Here is a 15262-nt window from a genome sequence, read left to right on the forward strand (position 1 = left end):
CGGAGCCGCCGGGACTGCGCGCTGCTTTGCCCTCTTACAGTGCGTCGGTGCCGTCGGGTCCCTGGGAGCTGAGACGCCCGCAGCCTCAGGGGGCGCGGATCCCCTGGGCTGGGGGCGCCCACCCACCGCGCGCCCTGATGTTCCCTGCGCAGGACGCTCTGCCCCGCGGCGGGCTGAACCTGAAGGAAGAGCCGCTGCTGCCTGCAGGCCTGGGTTCGGTGCGCTCCTGGATGCAGGGCGCAGGCATCCTGGACGCCAGCACCGCGGCGCAGAGGTAAGCGCTCGGAAGCGACCCAGCGCTCTGGGGTTGGACGGCTCCGCGCCGCCTTCGCGCAGCTTGCAGAGCTGCTAGGGCGCGGGCTGGAGGGAGCCCTAACTCTGGACAGCCCCAGCAAGCTCTCCCGCCCACCCTGCCCCGAGCGTCAGTGCTCTCTCCTGAGGATGTGGGGCGGGCAGGCCGGGGCGGGGCTTCTGCCTCCACTCCAGGCTGTCCCGGCTCTGACTTCTGACTATTGCAGGTGGGCCCGGCCACCCGTGGCTCTAAGGAAAAGGTATCCCGCCTGCCCGCCGTCCTGAGCCTAGCCCCACAGCCACCAGCCTTGTAGGAACCGCCAACCCCGGCTCCCTGGGCAGTCCCAGTGCCTCTCCAGGTCCAATTCCGGGGCTCAAACCCAGCCCCCTTTCTGCTTTCCCACGCCCCTCAGTGGGAGGATGGGTGTGCTGTGCTGGAGAAGCGGCAGGGGGCTGAAGAATGAGAAAGATGAGGCGGGCAGCCCGCTTTGCTAGCTAGAGTGATTGGGGCTGGGAATGGGGCAGGGCCCCTCAGGTCCCGCCTCTTCTCAAGGTGTTTTTCTGGTGGGTCCTGCGGGAGGCTGGGTGTCCCTGGGAAGCCCGCACCCACATCCATCTCCTCTTCTGACTCCTTTGCAGGAGTCTGGGCAGGGAGACTGGGTGGGGGATGGACTCCTGGATTTGGAAAGGAAGTTTAAAGATATGTTGACCTGCCCCCACACACTAGGGCCCCCAACTTTTTGTATCTCTAGTTGTGAGCATGGGGGGTAGGGGGGGTAGTATGGAGAGGTGCTGCCTCTGCAGACACCTGGGACATGTGAAAGCTGGGCTTCCCAGAGTCCTGAGCAGCTGCTCGTACAGCAGCCTGAAGGGATTCTCATAGGGGATTGCCTGGCACCCAGGCCATATAGTCACATCCCCTGCCCTGTCCAGGGGACACCACTCAGAGTCCAACCCCAGCCTTACCCCTTAGCACACCTTGTTTCATGCACAAACTGAACGGGTGATTCTGCACGTCCTTTTATGACTGTCAGGAGGGAGCACTGGGGGGATTCTCTCTGGAGTTCATCTCTTCAAGAAGAGAAAGGTCTTGCTTCTGCATTAATTCACTCATGATATGATTATATCCCAGAAAATTGGAAAATAGGACACAAAACCCCACCTCTCTAATACAACTACTGTCAACACTTTCTTCCCATCTTTCTTCTCATTACCATGTTTTTTTCCCTGTGCTATGCGTACAATTTTGTATCCCGTTGTTTTTCTGTTGGTCCTGGCTTTTTTATTTAACGTGACATAATCAATCCCTTAACATCGCCCCACGTTTCTCTCCACCTCTGGCTGTGTGGTGAAGGCTCCTTATAACCGTGGATAGGGAGCTCCAATGGGGCCTCTGGGGTTTAAGGTTCCTCTTTCTCTCTGACCCTCCCGTGTCCCAGCCTCAGGCAGCAGGTTGGATGAGGGGGAAGCAGATGGGAAGGGGGCAAGTGCCCTTGTAGCTTCTGTGGGTGCAGGAAGTGTGGGGTGAGGCTCTGCCAGCGGATTAGGCCACCAGCAGTGTTGTCTTCACATGGGGGTCTTGACTGGTGCTTGGGGGTCAGATTTGAGTCCCCAGGGCCACATTGCTGGACTCAGAAGGCTTCCCCAATTTGAAAAGGGGCATTTCTTCCGGCCTGGGCTGCATGTCTCCAATTCCACAGACTTGTCTTAGGACACAGCCTGAGAGGGCTCCCCCCCCCTCCACATTTGAGTGACTCTGGGTCACCTCCTTCCAGAGAGCAGGCTAATCCTTTCTCCTCACTCTTCCCAGAAGTAGCCCAGCCTCTCTCCTGTTTGTATCTCAATCCCCAGCTGGTCTTGTGCTCAGCTCTTCCCATCCTAAAACAGCAACAACAAAACTTCTTTTCCTGTCCCCACCTCCCTCTTCAACCTCTGCCTGGTTCCTCTCCCTCTCATCTCTGAGAAACTTGCCCAGGAGCATCCCCCCCCCCCCCCCCGCCCCCGCCCAAGGCTGCTTAGCTGTCTTTGATGCTCTCCTTTGCCCCACAGTCACCTGGTTGTCAGGGCTTCTGGAAGTTCCCTCTGTGTCCTACTCCTAATGTCAGTGCCTACGGACAACTTGTAATGATGACATGCCCTCCACCACTTTCCTCTCTGGCTGATGGTTAACCTACCCTGGTTTCCTACTGTCCAACCTCGGCCTCTCACCACTCCCCCAAACCATCTGCCATGCATTGGGGACCAAAGCGATATTTCCAAAGAACTCTTCTCTGCTCATGTCCCTCTTCAGTTAAAAACTTCAGTGACACCCCCTTCCTCCCAGAGATTCAGCATTCAAGGCCCATCAGTCTGATCCCAAGTTTCCTTGCAGCCTTTGTATGATAGTTGTCACTCAGCAATGGCTCTTGAAACAGTTCCCCTGTTCCTAGCACCCACATGCCCACCGAATAGTCTTACCCAGTACCTTCTCTCTCTGTGCCCTCCCACCCAACCCAAGGGAATGGTTGTCAGTGCTGCCTAAGGCCAGAGTCAGCTGTGCCCTGACTCTCCCGAGCTTCCTTGCCTGCTAGCCTGTTCCTTCAGTGCAAGGAGGGTGGCTTGTTCATCTTGTGTCCACAACACGAGGACAAGCTCGAGCAGTCAGTAGGGGGGCAGAGAGCATCTGCTGAAGGAGACAGGAGTGCATGTTGGAAGGTTCCCAGACTCCTTTCTGTTGGGCTACCCTTTCCACTCTGGTGGTCTCTAGGATCTACCTGACCCCAGGAACCAGGTACTGGGGCAGCTGCTGCTCTCCAGCTCTGCAAAGCCAAGGTTCACAGAAGCTAGAGAAGGAGAAACCCCAGACCCTAAGGACAGTAGGGAGGATCTACCAACAGGAAGGAAGTTCTCAGCAAAAGAGGGGTGGGGGGGGGGAAGGGGGACTGCATACCCTCAGACTGGAGGCAACAGTGAAGGGCAGGGAAGCCTGGTGCAGAGACTGGCAGGGTCTTCCAAGTGGAGACCTTTGCCCAGGACCCTGGCCATTGCCATGACTGTCCCCTCTCTGGGCCAATAGGACTTTAGCTCTGAGACCCATATCCCAGCTTCCCCAACTCCCCTTCAGACCCACATCCTCTTGTTAGAGTGCTCGGCACAGAAGCAGCTGTCCTGTCTTTCCGATGTGATGCCCAGCCTGGGACCCATGGAGGACCCAGACAGCCTCCCCTCGAGCTGGTTCCATCGCACTTGCAGGGCCCTGAGAGGCAAGCCAGCTGGGGCTGCCTTTCCTGTAAGCAGCTGCAGGCTAGCCTCCCTGCTAGGAAATGCTTTTGTTTGCTTTAATAATTAATAGCCGCTCCTCAGCCTGGGACCTGGCAGACAGGCCTGTGGGTGGGTGGTGAGGGAGTGGGCAGAGAGAAGCAGGGTGGCCAGTCTTTTTCCTTCTTGTTTAGGGACCTCAGCGGCTGAGACAATTTCCTGGGGCAGGTGATCAGAGCCGCTGCTGGGGCAGTGGGGGCAGGGGATATGAAGCAGCCCTCAAAGCCTCCTCTCCTTCCGGCAGGCAGCTGTGGACATGGCTTCTGACCAGCTGCCTCTAGCCACTAGGTCTTCCTCTGCCCATGTGGCCGAGGTGGGTGCACACCAGCGAGCTTCTGCTTTTATCTTCCCTGGTCTGCGGCACAGCCAGGCTCCGGGCATGTCGGGTTGGGCAGGACTAGGCCAGTAGATCTTGGTTAGGGCCAGGAATGCCAGGCCTAGCTTGATGGTTACCAGCAGTCCCAGGGGCCCTGGGGATGCCTGCAGGGAGAATGGGGGCCAGTGGGACGCTTGGAGGAAGTGAGGATGCAGAGGAAAGGAAGGGGGGGGCACTTAGGGAACCATGCCAGGGTAGGGAAAGGACGAGCAGGATTTAGCGGAGACTTTAGGGGAATCTGAGACAAGGGTTCAGATGTAGTAGACGTACATTTTTTTTGCTCCTTCCACCTTCAGGGGGAGGGTGGTCATAAAACAGCCTCCCCTCATTTCTGATGACCTCAGGGCTTGTCCCCACTTCCCAGCATCCCAGACTCCAAGAGGGATCAGGCTCAAGCCAAGGCACTGTCAGAACCTTGGGCTGTCAAGGAGGGGAAGAGGGAGGATTTGGTGCTGGGCAGGAGCAGGAAGACGCCTGAGGGTGCCTCTGGGGGGGAAGCCAAAGCTCCAGCTTCAGCCACTTGTCCTCTGTGGTTTGAGATGCTTGTTTTAAATTGCTAGTGTTTGTAATAACCATGTAGTCAAGGATGTGAGGAACCACTAGTGGCCTGAGAACAGAGCAGAGAAGGTGAGGGAGGTGTTGTCTGTACTACCCAGTCATGGCAAAGTCCAGCAGCTCTGTGAGAAGGACTCGGGGCATCCTGCTCAGCCTCACAAAGGAGCACCTCCAGGCACCGCTGGGTGGCCCTGGGACCACTGGGTGGCCCTAGCAATAACAGCCAGACAACTTGGCAGCCCCTAGTATGTCCCCATATCACCCCTCTGTGCTCTGGAGCACAGGCCACCTGAATGGCCCAGGCTGTGAAGGTCAGGTTGTCCTTGAACTTGGACTCCCAGCACAGTACTCAGGAAGCCCATGCACACACCATGTTTGCTACAAGGCAGGTGTCCTCCCACCAAAAACTAGCTGTGCAAACTAGAGCTTTTTTTTGGTCACAGTTGCCTTTAACTTTGGGGCTATTTCAGAACAGAAGATGGGAAGAGGGTGAATGAGCTCTGGTGGAAATATGAAAGTGACTACTTTCTCCTCCCATATCCTGGTTCTTTAGTACAGGGGCAAATGGCCCACCACCTCAGCACCCTCCGGAGTTGGTAGGAAAGTGTTTTGAACATTTTGTTGAAAACAATACTAGTATTTTTAAGAAAGTGAGATGTATAATTCGTTTTGGAGTCTTACAAAAAGTAGTTAATGTGGCTGTTTTCATCACTCAGCTACATTTACGGTATCTGAAAAGGCCACTTGTGTGGCAGGCTTTGTGCACTGATGATGCTAAGTGAGTGAGCTGTTTCTGAATTATAGGCCCCAACCACAAAGGTGCCAGGTGAGGCAGTTCTTGTGCCTATCGGCCTCATGACTTCCATGACACCCTGGTAGTTGGCACCCCCCCATGTCCTCTCGGAGCTTTGTAAAGGGTCTGCTTCCGCTGCCAGTATCTGATTCCTAACACTTATTTAGGCTCCCAGGGCCTGCTCTGCCCACTTGCACATCAGGCCAGAAGTACCTGCGAAGTATTCCAGAAGCCCTCAACCACTGGCTGGCTGGAGTCAGAGGGTAAATACTCCGTTCCTTCCAGCCTTCTGGCACAATAACTCCAAAGCACGTGCTCTCGGCTGTTTCCAGAGCCCCCGGTGCGGTTGCCCACAGTAGCAACTTTTCAATAATGCGCCCTTTATAAACCTCCCTTCCTTTTATCTCTCACCCCCCACCTCCATCAATGTTTCCCGACTCCTCTCCCACATAAGCTTTGCATCTGAGGGTTCTGCTTCTGGGGAAACCCAAATAAAACACTTGCCTCTCCAGACTCCAGAGGCTCTCCTCCAGTCTCCCTTCTTTGAGATAAAGGAGTCATATCCATAAACATTCTCGCAGTTTCTCCCCACACTCTGAACTTGGGCAACCCCACTTTTGGGGACCACAGAATCAGAGACGCTGGCCTTCATCTACATCTGTCTGCTTCTAAGCTAGTGAGAGAGCAGTGAGTGGGCCCACCTCCCACCTGTATCCCACACATCTACACCCAGGCCACGCGCAGCAGGGCTCGCAGACCTCTCCGCATCCCCTGGCTCTCTTTGAGTTTCTTTCTGTTCTTTAATTGTGGTTTGTTTTCCCACTACAAGAGCTTCAGCTATTCCCAAGGGGAGAAAAGCAAACTTCTCTCCTCCCCTCCCTCAACCCTCTCCTTTGGGGCTTACAATTCCATTCAGGGATGTTGGTCGGTCACCCACTGCACGCTGGGGGTGGGAGTGGCGGTGCCTGGGGGGACCAGGAGAAGAAAGGCCTAGTCCAGACCAGCCTCTGGTGCTCTCACTGATGTGCTGATCCTTTGTCATTCTCTGTCTCTCAGTTCATAGGAATACTAGAATGTCTTTAAAGCAAAACCTTTTCTATCTCACCTTGATCTTCTCACATACCGGGCTGGGTTTGAACGGGGTAAACTGGAGACATTCACAGACCAGGAGCAGGCCTGGGTGTGCCCAGCAGGGGGCTTGCCCAATCTGCAGTCTCCTGGCCTGCAGGGGCTGCGGCTGTCACATTGTTCTGGTCAGGATAGTGATCCTGTCTCAGCTCTGCACTAGCCACCTCGGCCCCATTGTTTTGCCTGGGTGGGTGAGGCCAGGGGGAGGATTGTGCCTCAGACCCACTAAACAAGGTGGGGGAGAGAGGATAATGCTGGGCTGTCTCAGGGGAAGTGGGACTGAGCCCGACCCCTATGGGGTGGGGCACAGGCCTATGAGACGGCAGCCCCTCTATACTCCCCAGCTGGCAGCACCAGTGTCACAGACCCCAGGCAAGGGTACCTGACCTCTCTCTCCAAGAATCCCCTCCTGTGGGGAGGGTGGACCCTGTGAAGGGAGCTTGGCTTGGGGCTTAGGCCAGACTTCCCAGGTCTGGTTCTGAGGAGGCTGCAGGAGCCAGCAGGTAGGCAGGACGCAGGACTGCCTGATATCCGCCAAGAGGGATGGATGGGAGAGACCAGCATCACTAGTTTACTCTTGGCCTGGGAAGTACAAGGGTGTCTGTGTAGAAAGGGTGTGTTGACTGGTCTAGGGGATTGTATTATTGCCGGGCATCCACCCTTCCTCTCTTAAGATGTTTTTTGCTTTCCTCTGTATCTTCACTCCCTGCTCTCTGAAAGCTTTCCAGTGTCTTTCCTGGGCGAGATGACAGAATAAAGGGCAGAGTGCATAAGCCCACCCCCTTCTGGCCTTCTCTCATCCCAGGTGGTCCTGGAACCTGTCCCTGGGAGCTTTTCTTCCCCCCAAAGTGGTCCTGGGGACTGAAGGGAGGAGTCAGGGTTGCTGCCTCATTAACATATTCATCAACAGTAATCAGGGACCTGCTGTGATCAAAGCCCTCTGGAGGGAATTTGGAGGGTCAAGGCCAGGACTTCAAAGGACTGTAGCCTGAGGGGGTAGAGGGGAGAGGGAGGAGGAAGGATGAGGGATTAAGGGAGAAGGATGTCCTTAGAGAAAGGAATTTGTGTAGAAAAACCTTTGGTGTGGAAAAGCTGTTGGTAGTCCCCCCCCTCCTCCTCATCCTGATCTGGACAAACAAGACCCGTCACTTCTGCCTCTGGAACCAACATTTCACATGGACCACTGGGGCTCCCAGGCAGGCTTTCAAGAGGAGGAACAATTTTCATTTTATTGTTTATGTATTTGGTGTACTCTAGGAGTAAAAACACAACAAGCCTCTCAACTCTCAAGCCCATGACAGCTCAGATATTATGGCTTCACAGGAAGCTGAATACATTTATTTTATTTTATTTTTTTAGAGCAAAGGTGGAAATTTATTGACGAACAAGTACAGACTCCCACGTGGGGAAGGAGAAGGAATCTCACAGCACAGACTCCCACGTGGGGAGGGGGAAAGAGTCCCCTTAAATTATGTGAAGAAAAATCTTAAGTAGTGATGAATATGGCAGGCGTTGGCATGTCCGTGGTGGGGCCCTGGTCCAAACGGCTCTCGAGGCAGTCCCACCGCCCCATCCTCCTCTATTCCTGCTGCAGCCTCCCACTTTCCCACCACACTGCCCGCCCGCCTGCAGCATCTTCTAAGCCAGTGGTTCTCAACCTTCTGGCCCTTTAAATACAGTTCCTCATGTTGTGACCCAGCCATAAAATTATTTCCGTTGCTACTTCATAACTGTAATGTTGCTACTGTTATGAATCGTAATGTAAATATCTGATATGCAGGATGGTCTTAGGTAACCCCTGTGAAAGGGTCGTTCGACCGCCAAAGGGGTCGCGACCCACAGGTTGAGAACCGCTGTTCTAAGCCCTGCCTGGCTTCAAACTCTTCTGATGGCCTTTAGTCATGTTTCCCAAACCACATCGCTCAACAAAAGTGCTCCATCGTCGAGTAAGCATGGTGTCTCAGTATCTACTGCCACATAAAAAAAACTGCTCCCAAACTCAGCAACATAAGACAACAAATATATTATCTCACACAGTTTCTGAGAGTCAGGCATCAGGGAACGGCATAGGTGGGTGGCTCTGGCTCAGGGTTTCTTTCTTTTTTTGTATAAGCAAGTAAATTATTTTTTAAATTGAGATATAATTGACACATAAAATTATATTAGTTTCAGGTGTACAACATAATGATTCAATATTTGTATTTATTTATTTCAAAATGATCACCACGGTAAGTCTAGTTAACATCTATTACCACACAGTATTATTAACTACTAGAGGCCCAATGCACGAAATTTGTGCAAGAGTAGGCCTTCCTTCCCCCGGCTGCCAGCACCGCTTCCCTCTGGCACCCGGGACCCAGGTTTCCCTCACAGCCCCAGCTTCCTCTGGAAGGTCATCCAATCTAATTAGCATATTATGTTTTTATTATTATAGATAAGCCATGGCTCAGGGTCTCTTTTTAAAAAAATACATTTTATTGATTTTTACAGAGAGGAAGGGAGAGTTAGAAACATCGATGAGAGAGAAACATCGATCAGCTGCCTCCTGCACACTCCCCACTGGGGATGTGCCCACAACCAAGGTACATGCCCTTGACTGGAATCGAACCTGGGACCCTTCAGTCTGCAGGCCAATGCTCTATCCACTGAGCCAAACCGATTAGGGCATCAGGGTCTCTTATGAGGCTGCAGTCAAGGTGACAGCCTGGGCTGCCATCATCTGAAGGCTTGACTGGGGCTGGTGGATCTCCTTCCAAGGAATCACTCAAGTTAGTGCTGGCTGTCGACAGGTGGCCTCGGGTCTTCTCCACATGGACCCTCCATAGGGCTGCTTGAATGTCCTTCCCACATGCCAGCCAGCTAGAACAAGGCAGAAGCCACAGTGTCCCTTATGACCCAACATTGGAACTCATATGCTACCACTAGTGCTATAATGTATCAGCCACACAGACCAACCCTGATACAGTATGTGAGGGGACGACCCAGGGCATGAATACCAAGAGGTGAGGATCCTGGGAAACCATCTTTGAGGCTGGCCATCACACACCAGGAGCACCAGCTTGACCAGGCCAAGTGGGGTCCATTCCTGGAGGGTGTCCCAGGCTCCCCATACACAAATGTATGCTATGGAGCCCCATTTCCCAGCAATTGTGGCCATAGTGCCCTTTTGTAAAGGAAGGATCTGGAGCTACAAGAGATCTAAGGAATATACTTTGGAAGACCTTGACCCAGAAAAGGAAGTCTAAACTCTGTTTTTTGTGTCCCTGCCTAGTCTAGCCCTTTCAATATAGCCTTTTGTCTCCTCACTTCACTTTGAAATCTGTAGCCCAGTGACACTAACACTCACACCTACTGCCATTTCTTATGCTGTCTGGTCTGCTCTTTTGTGGAGAAGACCCAAGGGTCTGCGAGGAGAAGACCTGTTGAGCTCTTATTCATCCCTCAAGGACCGGATAAAGGCCACCATCTCCATAAATCTTTCATCTCTCACAGAAAGAATTCATTTTCTTCTTCCTTTGCTTCTATAGTTTTTAATATAGTAACATCTTTTGCAAGGCACCTACCACTTTGTCTTGGGTTACAGCTCTCTGTCTTCCCTCCTCTTCCAGGCATTTAACTCCGGCCCCACTCAGTGCCATGTGTTCAGTGCTTGGTACATCGTTGGAGTTCGGGAAATACCTGGTGAAAGGGTCCTTCTCCTCTTGCTCTCACCTGGCCTTGCTTCTGAAAACAGTTTCTGGCGACCCAGGAGAAAGCCCTTGGCAAGGCCAGACCAAAAGATCCTCCTGCCCAGGGAGCCAGGGCTGTCTTTCCCAAAGCAGGGAGGCAGGTCCCTCCACACCTGGAGAGGCGCCCCCTGCCTTCAGCCAAAGCCCAGATCCAGGCTGGGCAGACTAATGGCCCTGAGCCAGTTTGATGTCTGAGGGTCTGATGGATATCATCTCCCAGGCAATGCCGCTAGCTCGTGTGCACAGCCATGGACTGGGTTACAGTGGGCTATTTGTTCCAGAACCTCCTAACTGCCCCTTGATGCCCTCAAGGGCAATCTCAGGAGCCTCTGGTCAGTAACAGGGGTTGTTCATGCGTTTGGTTTTGGAGATCAGCCTTCCAAAATGTGGGCCCAAGGAAAAGCCTGGGAGGGAGCCTGGCTGGGACACCTTTGCTGCCACTGCCTGTTCCCCAGAGAGCAGGCTGAGTGACGTCGGGGCTCAGAGGCTCCTGCCTGGAACTGCAATGACCCTGGCAAGCGTGGAACGGGCCCATCCAATTTATTCCTTGCCCAGAGTCTTGACAAGTCAGAGCCAAATCCTGGCCAGCCCCACTACCTGGCCAGAGGTGATGGGGTCCCCTCTGAGAGCACTTCCGGTGGCTTCCTGCTCCTCTCTTCCCACAGTGGCGTGGGCCTGGCACGAGCACACTTTGAGAAGCAGCCCCCCTCCAACCTCAGGAAATCCAACTTCTTCCACTTCGTGCTGGCCATGTATGACCGGCAGGGCCAGCCCGTGGAGGTGGAGCGCACGGCCTTCATCGACTTCGTGGAAAAGGACCGAGTGAGAGGCTCGTGGGCTCCGCTGGGATGGAGCGCGGTGGGGGAGGGGGCAGGAGGGCTTCAGGGATCCCCTCCCACCGGGGCAGATGAATGGATAGACGTGGAGAAGTAGAGAAGGGAGGTGGTGTAAATGGATGGACAGGAGGGAAAGAGGGTGGGCGTAGAGAGGGGGGCTGGGTGGGGGAATCCCTGGGAGCATCCTCCCCATCTCGGCCCTGTAGGAACCTGGGGCTGAAAAGACGAACAACGGGATCCATTACCGCCTCCGGCTGGTGTATAACAATGGTGAGTGAAGCCCACTGCACACTGGGTGCCAAAGCCCCACAACACAAAATACCCCGTTGCAGGGCTGAGGAGGCCCCTGCCTCCAGGTGGGGAGAGAGTGGAGTGTGCTCCAGTCATCAGAGGCCACGGTGCTCCCCATACAGCAAGCCCTCTCCACCTTTCCACCCTCAGGACTTCGGACAGAGCAGGACCTCTATGTGCGTCTCATTGACTCCATGTCCAAGCAGGTGAGCCAGCCCAGGGATGCTCTGGCCTTCTCGGACCCTCATCTCTGGGGGTGTGAGAGAGCATCCGAATCCCTGCCCCCACCTCCCCAATGGTCTGGCTCCCTCAGTGCTTACCCCAGTCTGTGTGGTCCTTGCCCTCTAGTCTAGAAAAAGGCAATATTTGTACAAAGACCTCATCCTAGGTCATGTTCCCTGGAAGCCCAGCCTAGACAGAGGGAGTCAGCTGTACAAGGTTTATTGGGGAGGCAGACAGAGGCTCTCAGGAGAAGAGAGGGAGGGAAGCAGAACAGGGCAGGGGATGCTCAGCATGGATGGGGTCTCAGCTGCAGTCTAACCTCAGCCTGATCCACAGGGAGCCCTGGAGAAGGAATGACAACAGAGTCGTCCCCCCTGAGGCAAGGAGGCCAGGATTCTGTACCCTGAATGAGTCAGTAATTGGCTGGGGAACACTCCCAAGGGGAGCCTGTAACCTTCCAGACATTTTCAGGCAAGGTAGCGCCTATGTGTGAGAGCCAGCCTCAAGAGAAAACACATAGCAGCCCACACTAACTGCTACTGGGGGGTGGGTGCACTGGGCCAGGAAAGGGGGTGAGGTGGGGCCCAGAGCTTCTACTGCAGACCCTCAGCACCTGCTGAAGTGGAAGGTCACGGGAAAGAGGCTCAGGGGCCCAGGTCCTCAGGGCCTCAGAAAGACTGATCCCTGAAGGAGCCCTGATGGGCTCTCGCTGAGGCAGAGCTGCAAGTCTCGTGCAGAGAAGTTGTGAGTGCACGTCAACAGGGAGCTGAGCTCACATGGGCCCATCAGTGGCCCTGAATGCCAGTGGACACTTGGGCTTTCTAGCAGTGCCTATCCAATCCCGGGACAGAGGGAGAGATGGTTTCTTTCTAGAAACTCTGTGGTTGCCGTCATGGGGGAGGCAGACCAGGCAGGTCGTGACAAAGAGGGATTGTGCGGGGGGATAAGTGTGGAAGCGGTTGCGGGGGAGTCGAGAGGAAGAAGGACCCCACAAGTGGGAGATGGCTGGGAGGCTCAGGGCTTATAAAGTGGGAAACTTAGATTTGCAGTTTAGGAAGCTTACTCCTTTCTTCAGGGCAGAGGGTGGAAGTGGCTGGGGGCGGGGGGGGGGCAGTGAGGAAACTGACCCAACAGTCCAAGGGGCAGACCCTGGCCTGGGCTGGGGAGGTGGTAAGAATGGGAGAGGGGGAGTCTGATTAACCAGCTAGGATAGTCTAGGGGACAATGTTTGTGAGCAGAAGCAGAGGTCCGCTAGGGCCATGGGAAGCGTGGGGATAAGCGTGTCTACTCTCATCCCAGCCTGGCTTTGGTCCTTGGGCCCAAGCAGAGCTGGGCCTGGAAAGAGGTGCCTGTGGACAAACAGAATCTACGGAGTTCGTGCCACTGTTGCCTGTCCTGGTGGTAATCCTGGTTTGGGGAGCCAGGCTCCCAGTTCCTGCTCTCACCCCTAGGCCCCCGGAGAGTGGCTGGGAGGGTATGGTGTTCCCAGGGGGCAGGGCCCATCCCTCCCCTGCACTGGGACATCAGAGGAGCCTACAGCCACTTGAGTCTGTGCCCTTCCTCCCTCCCCCAGGCCATCATCTATGAGGGGCAGGACAAAAACCCCGAGATGTGCCGCGTGCTGCTCACCCACGAGATCATGTGCAGGTGAGAAGGCGGGCTCACTTGCACCTTGACCCTTGGCCAAGATTTTGTCAAGGACCCCCACCGGGCCCTGCCCACTGCCACTGCCACCACCACCCTCCTTGCTGCTCCCTGGGAAAGCCTGGGGGGCGGGGGCGATGAGGGAAGAGAGGAGGCCCCTGGGCACAGTGCTGGCTGAGGAGAGGGTCCTTGAGGCCCCATTAACCTGGCCTGTTTATGTGGCTTCTCCAAGTGTTTTTGTAAGAGAAGCCTCCAGCCGCTGCTGGGAAGCTTAACTAATAAAGCTCTGGGGAGGGCTCTCTGGGGATGTGGGGGCAGGGCCTGGGCCTCCTGGATCCCCTCCAGAGCAGGAGAGGGGAAACTTTGCTGCCTCCTACTTGACCCCGGGGCACTTCCTGGGTGGGGCAGGGGGGAGTGGGGGGCACACAGCGGTTGGCTCCCCTTCCCCATCACCACAAGGCGTGGCATTTCTAGGCAAGGTCTCCCCAGGAGATGCCAGTCGGACAACATCAGTTCCTCATACACGGAAAAGAGAATACAATGTTCAAAAATCTGGTTGGATAAAAAATTTAAATTAGAAAAAAAAAGATTAAAAAAAATGTGCTTGGGATGATGGCTGCCTCTGGGAAGAGTAGTGACGTGACAAGGAGGGGGCTCCAGAGGCTTCTGGGGCACTGAGCACTACGCAGCGTTTCTTGTCAGGGGCTGGTTACATGGGCAGGTTCACCATGGGACGATTCCTGAGCTGCATGCTTACCATCTGAGCTGTCTCTGAATGCATCCTCCAGCAGCAGCATACCTTAGGGACAAGGTTTCCCTGCCAACCTTATCCCTTGGGCTGGGCTCTCCAGGTCCCCGTGGCAGGACCCTCGCTGCCTTTCTCCCCCAGGTCCCTGGGAGTGAGCCCCTCTGGCCCTAGGATTCCATACCCAGACACACACACACACACACACACACACACACTGTAATCTCCCTCTCCTTCACTCCCTTTCTCCTTCCTTCCTTCTCCATCTTTCCATCAGCCGGTGCTGTGACCGGAAGAGCTGTGGCAACCGGAATGAGACACCCTCAGACCCCGTCATTATTGACAGGTACAGCTAGGGGAGGCCTGGGAGCTGCAAGGCCTGGGCAGCCTGGGCTCAGTCACAGAGTGGTGGTGGCTCCAGGGAGGGATGGAGCTGCCACTCCCTCTCCCACCCCCATGTTGGTGGCTCTCAGCAGAAAAAAAACTGTCAGACACCAGGGAGCCGCCAGCCATGGCCCCTGAAGGAAGCCTTGGTGGCAAACTTTCTGGGGCTGGGCTTAGGAGCTGTGTTCCCTGAGGGAGCCTGGGAAGGGGAAGGGAGGGGCGGGGAGGTGGGCGGGGTGGGGGGGTGCGGAGAGTGGAGTAGGATGTGAACTTGCAGCAGAGAGAGGCTGGGGGAATGAAGGGACTGCAGTGGGCAGGGCAGGGAAAGCTGGGTTCCAGTCCAGGTGCCGCCTCTGCACTGTTTGACTTGAATTCTCTGAATATCCCTTTCCTTCGTTTGAAAACCGGAGAAATACTTGACAGGTTTCAAGGATTGCCAAGGTGATGCATATAAACATTTATTCTTGCCCTAGCCGGTTTGGCTCAGTGGATAGAGCGTTGGTCCCAAGTTCGATTCCGGTCAAGGGCACATGCCCAGGTTGTCGGCTCAATTCCCAGTGAGGGACTTGCAGGAGGCAGCCGACCCATGGTTCTCTCTCATCATGGATGTTTCAATCTCTTTCTCCCTCTTCCTTCCTCTCTGAAATCAATAAAAATATATTTAAAAAATTTTTTAAATTTATTCTCCAACCATGATTTTTAAAAATTATTTTTTTGAATAGGAAATAATATATAAGGTAAAAAATTCAAAAGGTATTACAAAAGAGTAAATAATGAAAAGTAAGTCTGCCCCCACTGCTATGTATACCATGCTACACACACTCTTTTGTATTTTACCTTTTTATAAAGAACTGTAACATATATATACAGGGTGGGGCAAAATTAGGTTTACAGTTGTGAGTACATGAGATACAGAGTTTATTCTTGTGTTATTTATTAATTATTATATTATTTTCCATATGAAGCTACTTT

General features: G+C 54.3%; 1 protein-coding gene across 1 annotated transcript in view; it reads left to right on the forward strand.

Annotated features, from left to right (window-relative positions):
- Positions 1-137: 137 nt before the first annotated feature.
- EBF4 (early B cell factor 4) overlaps positions 138-15262 on the forward strand; it is a 53238-nt gene continuing 38113 nt past the window's right edge. Inside the window, exons 1-6 of the mRNA XM_023760267.1 lie at positions 138-274; positions 10834-10990; positions 11211-11274; positions 11446-11501; positions 13091-13164; positions 14184-14252. Coding sequence (XP_023616035.1) covers positions 138-274; positions 10834-10990; positions 11211-11274; positions 11446-11501; positions 13091-13164; positions 14184-14252 — 557 coding nt within the window. The remainder of the gene's footprint in view (positions 275-10833; positions 10991-11210; positions 11275-11445; positions 11502-13090; positions 13165-14183; positions 14253-15262) is intronic.

The sequence above is a fragment of the Myotis lucifugus genome, unplaced genomic scaffold, assembly GCF_000147115.1.
Source record: "Myotis lucifugus unplaced genomic scaffold, Myoluc2.0 scaffold_178, whole genome shotgun sequence".
In the NCBI taxonomy this organism is placed as follows: Eukaryota; Metazoa; Chordata; class Mammalia; order Chiroptera; family Vespertilionidae; genus Myotis; species Myotis lucifugus.